Below are 13,768 nucleotides of genomic sequence, written 5' to 3'. Positions count from 1 at the left end.
AAACAGCATGTTAATTCACTCTCTTGTCCAGCTGCAGAGTGTTAGTCACACAGAAAGAACCTCCAGGCCAGTGCAGATATTTAGGAGCCGGCCCCAGCTACCTCTGTGCTCTCTGGGTGCACTGCACAGTTCAGAAGGGAATCACATGGTCTGGAGACCCTTCTGATTTAGGCACAGCTTCCTTTCCCATCTCCATTAAAGTGCTTTATGGCAGGTTCTCTCCATCTGCCGCTTGGTGTTTAGAGTGGTCACAACTGCTGCGGTGATCTGAGCGGGCTCCATGCAACTGATTGGCCTTGGCCTGCGGGAGACCTGCAGCCCCCTTGCTGTGGCAGTTGCCCCGGCTGTGGGTGGGGAAGGCTGTTTGAGAAAGAAGTGATTGAACTTGTATTAAAGAGATATCCTGACCCAGTAGTGCCTCTGGCTCTGACACCTACAGAAGTGGGGTCCTTGTGGTACCATCTGTCCACTATGTCTTTTCCTGTGGGGCTCTCATCCCCACACATCCCTTCCTACACCTCTCCAAGTACTATTTATTCCTCTATCCTGAGCTTGGGCTGGAACTTTGGAAGGGATCCAGCTGGAGGAGAGCCTGCCCCAGCTATGCAGTCTAAGTAAGAAAAGGGCATCAGCACTGCAAGGAGGCCCCCCAGTGAAGAGAGGAGCACAGCACTTGTGTTCCCAGTAACAGCAACAGGGCCCTGTAGTCTAAGAGCCTGGGGCAGTTGCTCTCCACCACCACAGGAAAGGTCTTTCAATGACCTGTTAGAACAGCTGGAGGGTTTGGCTCCCATCAGGTACCATGCTCAGAATGGCTGTCTCTGGGAAGGGTCGTCATCTCCTTACTTCAGATATTTATGTTCTGAAGCAATTCTGGGGGCTGTGGGAAGACAGGAGTTTGGCCCACTGGTGAAGAAGTTTCAGCTCAGTGAGGGTGTTTGGGGTGGGGGGCGGGTCGGACAGCTGGGCTGTATATCACCCACCAGGCCCAACCAGCTGCTTTGGAATCAGAACTGAAACCACGAGGAGACTGGGTTAGAATTCCAGACTTTTCCTTTACCTCATTTGTAAGCAGTTTCAGATATGGATGCTGTGGCCAGGACACAAAGGCCTGACTAGAATGCAAGGCGCCGATCCAGTTGACCTTGTTCAGACCTTGTCCTCTTCAGGCCTGTCTGGATGTGAACAGTGAGAAGGCCTCTAAGAGGGAACTCTGGATATCATAATGGACTCAGTTCATCACCATGTAAGGGCAGTGGTATAATTTAGATGTGTGAGATGGACATGTTCCTGCATGCTGATGCAATACAATGATGTAACACAGCAGCAGTTTGGCCCCAACGCAGATCAGGGCCCCATTGAGCTAGGTGCTATACAAATGTGTAGCAAGAGACACTCCCTGCCCCAAAGAGCTTACCGTCTAAATATACTTTCTTACCTTCCCTGTTTATTTCATCCCCATTTTACAGATGGGGAGCTGAGGCACAGTGAGATTAAGTGATTTATCCAAGGACACGCATCCAATCTGTAGCAGAGCCAGGAAGTGAACCCAGAGTTCTATGGTGCTAGAGCTTCCTGACACAAGTAATTGGGGTCTTAGTCCTTTAGTTGGATGGTAGGATGTAGATAGGGAAAGACTGTCCTACAGGCATGTCCAGTGGCCACTTCAGAGCAGAGCCCCTAGATGTTAAATGCTGCCCGCAGTTCAAACCTCTGGTATCATGTAGTGAGTTGGCCCAGCCTTTGAAGGACTTTGTCTCATTTGCCTGGCTTGGAGGTATGGGAAGCAGTTGTTGTGATGTTCTGAGTATTAATGTAATTGTTGTGTCTTAATCCCCCCAGGAAGGTGTTTGCATTCAGGCGTGTGTGTGTGTGTGTGTTTGTTTCATGCCCCAAGGTATGCTGGGTTTATTGGCAGTGACAAGCATGAAGTGCTACTCAAACCCCACACCCAGCACATTTTTGAGCCAGTTTCTAGGGAGAGCAGGGCTGGAGCAGGGTAACCCATGAGCATTGTCTTTTAGCAGCAACATGGCTGAGTAACCCCAACTCTGCTAATACATGCCTGTAGGGCTTGGGGAGATATTTTGGGGGAATAGGACTCCAAGTGGTCCTTTCCCTGATTCTTTGTTAAATCACTTGGTGGTGGCAGCGTTTACCTAATCCAAGGTACAAGGGAGAATTTGTGCCTTGGGGAAGTTTTAACCTAAACTAGTAGAAATAAGCTTAGGGGGTCTTTCATGCGGGTCCCCACATCTATACCCTAAAGTTCAGAGTGGGGAGGGAACCTTGACATGGTGGCAGAGTGGTGGGATCATTTTGAACCGGAGATCATTTTGAACCAAAAGCACAGACCTGAGGAGTTTTTCTCTCTTTGCCTGGAGGCAGAGGTGTTAAGTTACAAGTCACAAGCAGTTTTTTTCCCCCCCGCTTTCTAGCTCTCAGGTAACCTAGGCAAGCAGGAGCTAGGATGACGAAAAGCAATGTGCAACAGAAACGAAAATTAGCCAGATCTGAAGCTGAAGAGAAACAAAAAGAATATGACAGATAGCATTAGAACGCTTGGAGATGGAGGCAGAAAAAGCCAGGGTGGAGGCAGAGGAAGCTGACCACAAGAGAGCTATGGAGGAGAAAGAAAAAGAGATGGAGGAGAAAGAAAGAGGAAGCATGCACTGGAGTTAGAGATGGCAAGGGCTAAGGAGAATCATAGAATCTCAGGGTTGGAAGGGACCCCTGAAGGTCATCTAGTCCAACCCCCTGCTCGAAGCAGGACCAATTCCCAGTTAAATCATCCCAGCCAGGGCTTTGTCAAGCCTGACCTTAAAAACCTCTAAGGAAGGAGATTCTACCACCTCCCTAGGTAACGCATTCCAGTGTTTCACCACCCTCTTAGTGAAAAAGTTTTTCCTAATATCCAATCTAAACCTCCCCCACTGCAACTTGAGACCCTTACTCCTTGTTCTGTCATCTGCTACCATTGAGAACAGTCTAGAGCCATCCTCTTTGGAACCCCCTTTCAGGTAGTTGAAAGCAGCTATCAAATCCCCCCTCATTCTTCTCTTCTCCAGGCTAAACAATCCCAGCTCCCTCAGCCTCTCCTCATAAGTCATAAGAATATAGCAGAGAACCCTAACAATCCTTCTCCAGGTCCCGCTTCCCATCCCAGAAAGTTCCCCAACTACAAAGCAGGCGATGATACTGAGGCTTTCTTAGAAAATTTCAAAAGGGCCTGCCTTGGGTACAGCATCTCTACAGACCAGTACGTGGTAGAGCTGAGGCCGCAGCTCAGTGGACCCTTAGCAGAGGTGGTGGCTGAAATGCCTAAGGAACACATGAATAGCTACAAACTTCTTAAAAACAAGGCCAGAATTCAAATGGGGCTAACACCCGAGAAGGGCTGTCGGCGGTTCAGAGCCCTAAGGTGGAAAACAGACGTGTCATTTACCCAACATGCCTACTATACTGTGAAACATTGGGATGCCTGGATATCAGGAGCAAATGTTAAATCTCCGGAAGAGTTGCCCTTCCTAATGCAAATGGGGCAGTTCTTAGAGGGTGTTCCTGAGGAAATAGAAAGGGACATCCTAGATGGGAAGCCCAAAACTGTAATTGAGGCAGGGGAGATTGGAGCCAAATGGGTGGAGGTGGCAGAAAAGTGTAAGCAGTGTCAGGATGAGCTCCACCCTGACATCTGGTAGTGAGGTGTGGCAAGTTGTGGAAAAGAACTTCAGGGGCTGATCTCATTTGCATAGGCACACCCACCCTGCCTAGAATGAGGCCATAGCTGCCCAAATGGTCACTTTGGCTGCTGTGGGATCCCCAGTGTCTCTATTGTTGGGGCAGGAAGAATAAATTGTTATTACGCTGATTATGGGAACTGTGCTTGGAACTGTACGTGGCCTTTTGTTATGATGGAGGGACTCACCATCAACTAAGTAGCACTCGCTAGGCAAAGGTCATGGGTTCCAAAACTGTGTGAATAGAGAGAGGCTGGGGACAAGTATTAATACTTGGTGGCATGGGCCCCTTGGTGAGGGCCTTACATGCTAGTTGCACTTCCTCCTCTCTCCACTGTGGAATATCAGAGCTAATTTTGATTCCATTAGGAGTCTAGTTACAGGCTGCTGAGCTCACTTTGGGCTGACAATGCACCAGCACTGAGGCTCCCCTACTACAAGCTGAATTCACCTAAGAGCTGAAATCACTGAGTGTTGTGTTAAGTAGCGGGGGAGCCTGAAGATATATTGTGGAGCAGTTTGCGGGACGGCTGGAGTGCCTTGTGGACAGGCTGGTGGAGCAGTGCATAGGATGGCGGGAGCTGCTGGTGGGACGTGGAGTAGTTTGTGGACCGGCTGGTGGAGCAGTTCATGGGATGATGGGAGCTGCTTGTGGGCTGCGGAGCGGAGCTGAGCGAAGGAGTTCGTGGGGCGGCTGGCGGAGCGGAGCGAAGCTATGGAGCTATGGGGCGGTCAGCTTCAGATCATGTAAGGTGCCTCTTACCCCCGTCCCATCTCCACCCAGGTTGGGAGGTAAAGCTCCGCAGAAAAACTTTCGAACTCTGGGGCTGCCCTGAACAGGGACAGAGACTTTTGGGGCATTGGACTTTTGGGACTTTGGGTGATTTGGGGTTGCTGGACTCAAGAACCAAAGGGAAAGGGGCGTGCCCCAATTTGCTTGGGGTGGTTTTTTGCTCATGGGTTGTGTTATGAATCCTGTTGGTGGTGTTTCCCCAACATAATGCCACATTGTTTCTCTCTGTTATTAAAAGGCTTTTTGCTACACTCAGACTATGTGCTTGCGAGAGGGGAAGTATTGCCTCTTGGAGGCGCCCAGCGGGGGTGGTATATATTTGTCCCAGGTCACTGGGTGGGGGCTCGAGCCGGTTTGCATTGTGTTATCGGAATGGATCCCCTAGATATTGAACCTGGCCCTTGTTGCTGCCAACTCTGACGGGCAGAAGGGTTACAAAAGAAAAAAACTAGTAGCAGTTGGAGCGAACATCAGAAGGGGCAACCCAAAACAAAACCCTATCACCGGGGGCAACCCAAGGCCCCACCTACATCCCAAGGAAAACCCCAGACACCTTATCGTCCCACCACACCATTCTCCAGCAACCCACCTCACCCCAGTGACCAGTCAGCTGGACGATGTTTTAAATGTAACGAGCTGGGGCATGTAAAGATCAGCTGCCCCAAGAACCCCAACAGGTTATGGTTCATTGCACTGGGGTCACACTAAAGTTCCTCAGGCCCAGATGCCTCCCAGATACCCTCAGAGCAAAGGGAAACTGTGAGTGTGGGCGGGAAGAAGGTTACAGCGTGGAGGGACACTGGAGCACAAGTGTCGGTTATCCACCAATCCTTAGTGGACCCCAACTTAATCAACCCAGAGGTCCAAGTGATGATTCAACCCTTCAAGTCAAACTCTTTTGACTTGCCTACAGCCAAGTTGCCTGTCCAGTACAAGTGCTGGTCAGGAATGTGGACTTTTGCAGTCCATGATGATTACCCTGTTCCCATGCTGCTGGGGGAAGACTTGGCCCACCATGTGAAGCTAGCCAAGAGGGTGGGAATGGTAACCCGCAGCCTGACTAAGCAAGCTGTCACACCTAGCTCTGTTCTGGAAACTTCTACCAGGGCCCCTGTCTGTGTTACCAGAGACCCAGATGGAGGTGATGGAACCAGACCCCAGGCCAAGGTCTACAACAGCCGTAGTGGATCCAGTCCCAGAGACCCAGCCAGAGCCAGTCCCAGAACTGGTGGAGCAACCAGCACCAGACCCAGTGCCAGCACTGAATCCAGCGCTTGCAACCCCAACACCAGAGGGCCCCACTGAGCCTGCCCTGGCAGCAGCAGCTAAACCTACGCAAGAGGCTCAGCTGGAGCCTGAACCCCAACATAGTGCACCAGCGGAGAGCGGTTCACAGTCAACGGAAACAGCCCCATCACCTGCATCGCTTCCAGAGGGACCAAGCCCAAGTCCACAATCCAGTGAGAAACTGATGTCTCCAGCATCAAGGGAACAGTTCCAGGCTGAGCAGGAAGCAGATGAAAGCCTCCAGGGAGTTTGGACAGCAGCGTGGAGCAACCCACTGCCTCACAAGTCTTCTAATCAATCCCAGTTTGTTGTAGAAAGAGGACTTTTATACTAGGAAACTCTTTCTGGTGGGCACCAGGAAGACTGGCATCCTCAGAGACTGTTGGTAGTTCCAACTAAGTACTGGAAAAAGCTCTTGAGCTTAGCCCACGATGATTCTAGTGGCCATGCTGGGGTGAACAGAACCAAAGACTGTTTGGGGAAGTCCTTCCACTGGGAGGGAATAGGCAAGGATGTTTCTACCTATGTCCGGTCTTGTGAGGTGTGCCAAAGAGTGGGAAAACCCCAAGACCAGGTCAAAGCCCCTCTCCAGCCACTCCCCATAATTGAGGTTCCATTTCAGCGAGTAGCTGTGGATATTCTGGGTCCTTTTCCGAAAAAGACACCCAGAGGAAAGCAGTACGTACTGATTTTCATGGATTTTGCCACCCGATGGCCGGAAGCAGTAGCATTAAGCAACACCAGGGCTAAAAGTGTGTGCCAGGCATTAACAGATATTTTTGCCATGGTAGGTTGGCCCTCTGACATCCTGACAGATTCGGGAACTAATTTCCTGGCAGGAATCATGGAAAGCCTTTGGGAAGCTCATGGGGTGAATCACTTGGTTGCAATCCCTTACCACCATCAAACGAATGGCCTGGTGGAGAAGTTTAATAGAACTTTGGGGGCCATGATACGTAAATTCATAAATGAGCAGTCCAGTGATTGGGACCTAGTGTTGCAGCAGTTGCTCTTTGCCTACAGAGCTGTACCACATCCCAGTTTAGGGTTTTCCCCATTTGAACTTGTGTATGGCCGCAAGGTTAAGGGGTCATTACAGTTGGTGAAGCAGCAATGTGAGGGGTTTACGCCTTCTCCAGGAACTAACATTCTGGACTTTGTAACCAACCTACAAAACACCCTCTGAACCTCTTTAGCCCTTGCTAGAGAAAACCTAAAAGATGCTCAGGAAGAGCAAAAAGCCTGGTATGATAAACATGCCAGAGAGCATTCCTTCAAAGTAGGGGACCAGGTCATGGTCTTGAAGGCACTCTAGGCCCATAAGATGGAAGCATCATGGGAAGGACCATTCACAGTCCAAGAGCACCTGGGAACTGTTAACTATCTCATAGACTCCCCCACCTCAAACCTAAAGCCCTTTTATTCCAGAGAATTAAAGGTTTGTCACTTTACAGCCTAGGGAGGAGATGACGCTGAGTGGCCTGAAGGTGTCTACTACGAAGGAAAAAGTGATGGTGGCTCGGAAGAGGTGAACCTCTCCATGATCTTTGGATGTATGTAGTGACAGCAGATCCAGGAGCTGTGCGCCAGCTTTGCGCTGATGTTCTCAGCCACCCCAGGACGAACCAAACGGGCATACCACTCCATTGACACAGGTAATGCTCACCCAATTACAGCCCAACCTTAACGGGTGTCTCCTCAAGCAAAAACTGCTATAGAACGGAAGATGCAGGATACGCTACAGATGGGTGTAATCCACCCCTCTGATAGTGCATAGGCATCTCTAGTGGTTCTAATTCCCAAACCAGATGGGGAGATATGTTTTTGCGTGGACTACTGTAAGCTAAATGCTGTAACTCGCCCAGACAACTATCCAATGCCACGCACAGATGAACTATTGGAGAAACTGGGACATGCCCAGTTCATCTCTACCTTAGACTTAACCAAGGGGTACTGGCAAGTACCGCTGGATGAATCCGCGAAGGAAAGGTCAGTCTTCATCACCCATGTAGGGCTGTATGAATTTAATGTGCTCCCTTACGGGCTGCGAAATGCACCCGCCACCTTCCAAAAACTTGTACATGGTCTCCTAGCAGGATTGGGAAAATACGCAGTCGCCTACCTTGACGATGTGGCCATTTTTTCTGATTCCTGGGCAGAACACCTGGAGCATCTACAAAAAGTCTTTAAGTGCATCAGAGAGGCAGGACTAACTGTTAAGGTTAAGAAGTGTCAAATAGGCCTAAACAGAGTGACTTACCTCGGACACCAGGTGGGTCATAGAATCATAGAATATCAGGGTTGGAAGGGACCCCAGAAGGTCATCTAGTCCAACCCCCTGCTCAAAGCAGGACCAATTCCCAGTTAAATCATCCCAGCCAGGGCTTTGTCAAGCCTGACCTTAAAAACCTCTAAGAAAGGAGATTCTACCACCTCCCTAGGTAACGCATTCCAGTGTTTCACCACCCTCTTAGTGAAAAAGTTTTTCCTAATATCCAATCTAAACCTCCCCCACTGCAACTTGAGACCCTTACTCCTTGTTCTGTCATCTGCTACCATTGAGAACAGTCTAGAGCCATCCTCTTTGGAACCCCCTTTCAGGTAGTTGAAAGCAGCTATCAAATCCCCCCTCATTCTTCTCTTCTGCAGACTAAACAATCCCAGCTCCCTCAGCCTCTCCTCATAACTCATGTGTTCCAGTCCCCTAATCATTTTTGTTGCCCTTCGCTGGACTCTCTCCAATTTATCCACATCCTTCTTGAAGTGTGGGGCCCAAAACTGGACACAGTATTCCAGATGAGGCCTCACCAATGTCGAATAGAGGGGAACGATCACGTCCCTCGATCTGCTCGCTATGCCCCTACTTATACAAGTCAAGTATATGCCCCTACTTATACAAGTCAAGGAACTATCAACCCCCTACAGGCCAAAGTGGATGCTATCCAAAAGTGGCCTGTCCCAAAGTCAAAGAAACAGGTCCAATCCTTCTTAGGCTTGGCCGGATATTACAGGCAGTTGTACCGCACTACAGCCAAATTGCCGCCCCACTGCAGACCTAACCAAAAAGAAACAGCCAAGTGCAGTCCAATGGACTAAAGAGTGTCAAAAGGCCTTTAACCAGCTTAAAGCGACACTCATGTCTGACCCTGTGTTAAGGCCCCCAGACTTTGACAAACCGTTCCTAGTAACCACAGATGTGTCCGAGCGTGGTGTGGGAGCAGTTTTAATGCAGGAAGGATCGGATCAAGAATTCCATCCTGTCACGTTTCTCAGCAAGAAACTGTCTGAGAGGGAAAGCCATTGGTCAGTCAGTGAAAAGGAATGCTACGCCATTGTGTACATGCTGGAAAAGCTATGCCCATATGTCTGGGGATGGCGTTTCCAACTACAAACTGACCATGCTGCGCTGAAGTGGCTTCACACCGTCAAGGACAATAACAAAAAACTTCTTTGGTGGAGTTTAGCTCTCCAAGATTTTGATTTTGAAATAAAACACATTTCGGGAGCTTCTAACAAAGTGGCTGATGCACTCTCCTGTGAAAGTTTCCCAAAATCAACTGGTTAAAATCGTCCTTGAGATGTGGGAAATATTGTTGTTTTTTATATAGTCAGTAGTATATCTAAAGGTACATGTGTCTTATTAACTCTGTTTTCTCCTAAAGCTCCAGGAAGAAATCACAGCCAGTGTGGATCTGGCTGTCCAGCACTATCTGTGATTTGGGGGGCGTGTCATAAAAATAAAGGGAAGGGTAACCACCTGTCTGTATACAGTACTATAAAATCCCTCCTGGCCAGAGGCACAAAAACCTCTTACCTGTAAAGGGTTAAGAAGCTCAAGTAACCTGGCTGGCACCTGACCAAAAGGACCAATAAGGGGACAAGATACTTTCAAATCTGGGAGAGGCTTTGTCTGTTCCATGTGGCTTTTGCCGGAGACAGAACAAGAAAGCAAGCACTCCAACTCCTTAGTAAGTATTAGCAAGGAAATGCATTAAATTATGTTTTGTTTTGGCTTGTGATTTTCTCTGTACTGAGAGGAAGGTATGTTCCTGGTTTTTCTTTTTGTAACTTTAAGGTTTTGCCTAGAGGGAAATTCTCTGTGTTTTGAATCTAATTGCCCTGTGAGATTATCTCCCATTCTAATTTCACAGAGGTGCTTCTTTTACCTTTTTTCTTTCTAATAAAGTTCTGTTTTTTTTAAGAATCTGATTGTTTTTTTTAGTGTCCTAAAAAACCCAAGACTGGTCTGTGCTCATCTTGTTTATTCTCAAGCCTCCCCAGAAAAGGGGGGTATAGGGCTTGGGGGGATATTTTGGGGGAATAGGACTCCAAGTGGTCCTTTCCCTGATTCTTTGTTAAATCACTTGGTGGTGGCAGCGTTTACCTAATCCAAGGTACAAGGGAGAATTTGTGCCTTGGAGAAGTTTTAACCTAAGCTAGTAGAAATAAGCTTAGGGGGTCTTTCATGTGGGTCCCCACATCTGTACCCTAAATTTCAGAGTGGGGAGGGAACCCTGACAATGCCACTAAGCTTGAGCCAGGAAGCTGGGTTTGTGAAGCCCTTTTTGCTCATTGGGTGGAATGGGCTAGTGAACATTAGAACTTGTTAGCGTTTCCTGTTGATCACTCATAGGGTTTGTTCTTGTTCAGCATCTGGCCCTGGACCCGTCCTTTATCGCTATTTGTATTACCATAGTGCCTAAAAGCCTTAGTCAAGGTCCAGAACCCTACTGTGCTAGGCACAGTGGCAGGTTCAGGTTAGCTGGGAAAGTTCTGCTTTTGAAAGGAGCTGCAGTGATTAATGACCAGGAAATAATGTTACAAGCAATGGAATCATAGAATCATAGAATATCAGGGTTGGAAGGGACCCCAGAAGGTCATCTAGTCCAACCCCCTGCTCAAAGCAGGACCAATTCCCAGTTAAATCATCCCAGCCAGGGCTTTGTCAAGCCTGACCTTAAAAACCTCTAAGGAAGGAGATTCTACCACCTCCCTAGGTAACGCATTCCAGTGTTTCACCACCCTCTTAGTGAAAAAGTTTTTCCTAATATCCAATCTAAACCTTCCCCACTGCAACTTGAGACCATTACTCCTGGTTCTGGAGATGCCCTGCAAATGCTCCCACATCTGGGAGGAGGGGCAGTGGCCCTGGCTGTTGTGAGTGTCCTGCTTGCTTGGGATCCCCGTGGGTTTTCACAAGCTCGAGGGAATGGGGCATCCCAGGTTTTCAGACTGACAGAGTGTTAACAGGTGAGAGACAAATGCAGGTGCTTAGCACATCCATGGCTGCATCTCATAAATCAGATTTAAAATGCCAGAACCTGATCTGGGAAGGAATCACCAGGGAGATGATATATCTATGTCATCGGCTCTTCAGAGATAATTAGAACCAGAGAAACATCAGGAAGTGAAATGGCACAGAGAAACTCTGGGTCTGCCTGGGAGAGTGCAATGTCTCTGAGCTGCCACTGGGGACAGTGGGGGTCCAAAGTGTTCATGCGAGACTGGGGTGTTTGGTTTTTGAGGGGATTGGGAGGATTGCTTATGATGAATCTTTAGAGGCAGCTAAGCCTAAAGGAATAATGTCCTCATGCCCAGTGAAGGCCCCTCCCTCCACATGGACCTTTGGCTCCTTACAGCAGGAAACAATAAAAACCACTAAGGGTCCAGTTGCTCCATTCCTATGCTCAGCCAAGCAGGTGTCGGAGACTCCCCCTACTCTGGACCTGGCCCCGGCCTCAGTTCATCTGCATAGGTAAAGCACCATACCTGGGCATTAGTGATAGCATTCACTATAGATGCGACTGGGGTGTTTTAGTCGAGCACAGGAGTGGGAGTGCTCAGGCCTGGAGTAACTGGCTTGTGAGTAAGACTAAGGTGAGTTAGCAGGTCTGTGTGCTGTGGGGACCCAGGACTGAGAGCAGTGGGCTCTAAAGGGTGGAACCGAGGAGATTCAGCAGAGGTGGTGCGTACAGGCCTGGAATAGGTCAGGGCATGGCAGGTCAGGATTGAGGGGCACTGGCGTAGTAGGTCTGTGAGGAGTAGCATGCTCAGCTCCTGTCAGCAATCCAGCAGTGCAGTTTGTCCCTGAGCCTCAAGACCAGCAAACTCCTTTTCTCCCTCCATTTCTTCATCTGACTCTGTGTTTAGTTTTCAGAGTAGCAGCCGTGTTAGTCTGTATTTGCAAAAAGAAAAGGAGTACTTGTGGCACCTTAGAGACTAACAAATTTATTTGAGCATCAGCATCCGATGAAGTGATCTGTAGCTCACGAAAGCTTATGCTCAAATAAATTTGTTGAAAGAAAAGGAGTACTTGTGGCACCTTAGAGACTAACCAATTTATTTGAGCATGAGCTTTCGTGAGCTACAGCTCACTTCATCGGATGCATACCGTGGAAACTGCAGAAGACATTATATACACACAGAGACCATGAAACAATACCTCCTCCCACCGCACTGTCCTGCTGGTAATAGCTTATCTAAAGTGATCATCAAGTTGGGCCATTTCCAGCACAAATCCAGGTTTTCTCACCCTCCGCCCCCCCCCCCCCACAAACTTACTCTCCTGCTGGTAATAGCCCATCCAAAGTGACCACTGTAGCTCACGAAAGCTCATGCTCAAATAAATTGGTTAGTCTCTAAGGTGCCACAAGTACTCCTTTCCTTTTTGCGAATACAGACTAACACGGCTGTTACTCTGAAACCTGTCATAAATTTGTTAGTCTCTAAGGTGCCACAAGTACTTCTTTTCTTTTTGTGTGTTTAGTGTCACCAGGTTTCCATGCTCCGGGCATCCCAAGTCTAAACTACAGGGGAGTCCTAGTAAAAACCCTGCTGTGGCTGGAGTGAGCCTGGAATGCGAAGAGTTAAATTCCTAAATGTGGCTCCAGTTCCTTGCAGACCAGAATGTCTTTGCCTGAGGGTTCCTGACTGAGTGGCTTGAGATGTTGGTTTCCCAGGTTGCTGCTGCTTGTTGTTAGGGTCAAGTTGTGGTGTGTGTGCACATGAAAGGGAGCTTTGGTGCGTGCACATTGTGCTGGATTCTATTGTACTGAACATGGCCTCCCCTTTCTCAGCTGCAGCATGAGACAGGGCCTCTCTGGGAGCTGGGAGAGGAGCTGCTCCCAGGGCCACCCAGAGAATTGTGTGTAGAATAGAATCCTCACAAAAGCTCCCAGCCTGGGGTCCCTGCATTCCTCTGCCAGCCTCTCAGGGGTGGATTGTTTCCAGCAACATCCCTGGTAGACAGGCAGCTTCCCAATACAATGGGTTTCCAAGAGGTTAAAGCTGCTCTGTCCTCAGAGAAGGGACCTGTCCCCCTACTCCTTCCATTGTCTTGTCAGTGCTCCCCCTCCACTTCTGTATTCCTCTCCATGCCTCAAGGACAGAATGCCTTGAGGCCCCTCCTCCCAGGGAACAGGACTGCAAAAATGTGAAAATGGGCATTTCTAGCTCAAATGGCGACAGGTTGATGGAGGAGCCCATGCTGCATGTAAATCAAAGGCAGTGAGATGGACAAGACCATGTAGGTCGTTAGTCCATTCCCGGGGGCCAGGGCAAGATGGTGCCCTGCAGTACATGTACTTGTGCTTTTAAATGGCTCAAGGGAGGAGATGATTCCCAAAATCCAGTAGCGCTCACCAGCAGAGTTTTCTGGTGTTTGCCCTCTTCATTTGCTGTTGGATCTAATCACATCCCTTCCCCTGGGTGTTCACGCCATCCAAGGGTTAGTAGGCTGCTCCCTGAGGCATTGCTTAACCAGGACATACTGAGAGCATTCTTCAACCATTCTCCGAAATAAATCTAGCCCATCTGCTAATTGTTTTGCTGACCTTTCTGGGTGCCCAGAGTTGTGCATTAGGTCATGTCTCACCACCGGGTCATGGAGTTGCCCTCTGCATAACTGAGGGACCACCTTGACAGTCTGTTTATTTGTATGTTTCCCAGCAGA

The 13,768-nt window shown here is 48.8% G+C and overlaps 1 protein-coding gene across 1 annotated transcript in view; it reads left to right on the top strand.

Moving 5' to 3' along the window:
* The window catches only part of AREL1 (apoptosis resistant E3 ubiquitin protein ligase 1), a 49,709-nt gene extending 42,053 nt beyond the window's left edge, over positions 1 to 7,656 (top strand). Inside the window, exon 19 of the mRNA XM_073349174.2 lies at positions 7,272 to 7,656. Coding sequence (XP_073205275.1) covers positions 7,272 to 7,349 — 78 coding nt within the window. The 3' untranslated portion in view covers positions 7,350 to 7,656. The remainder of the gene's footprint in view (positions 1 to 7,271) is intronic.
* Positions 7,657 to 13,768: the final 6,112 nt, after the last annotated feature.

The sequence above is a fragment of the Lepidochelys kempii genome, chromosome 6 (genome assembly GCF_965140285.1).
Source record: "Lepidochelys kempii isolate rLepKem1 chromosome 6, rLepKem1.hap1, whole genome shotgun sequence".
Taxonomy (NCBI): domain Eukaryota; kingdom Metazoa; phylum Chordata; order Testudines; family Cheloniidae; genus Lepidochelys; species Lepidochelys kempii.
This window is presented reverse-complemented; position numbering and strand designations above follow the sequence as displayed.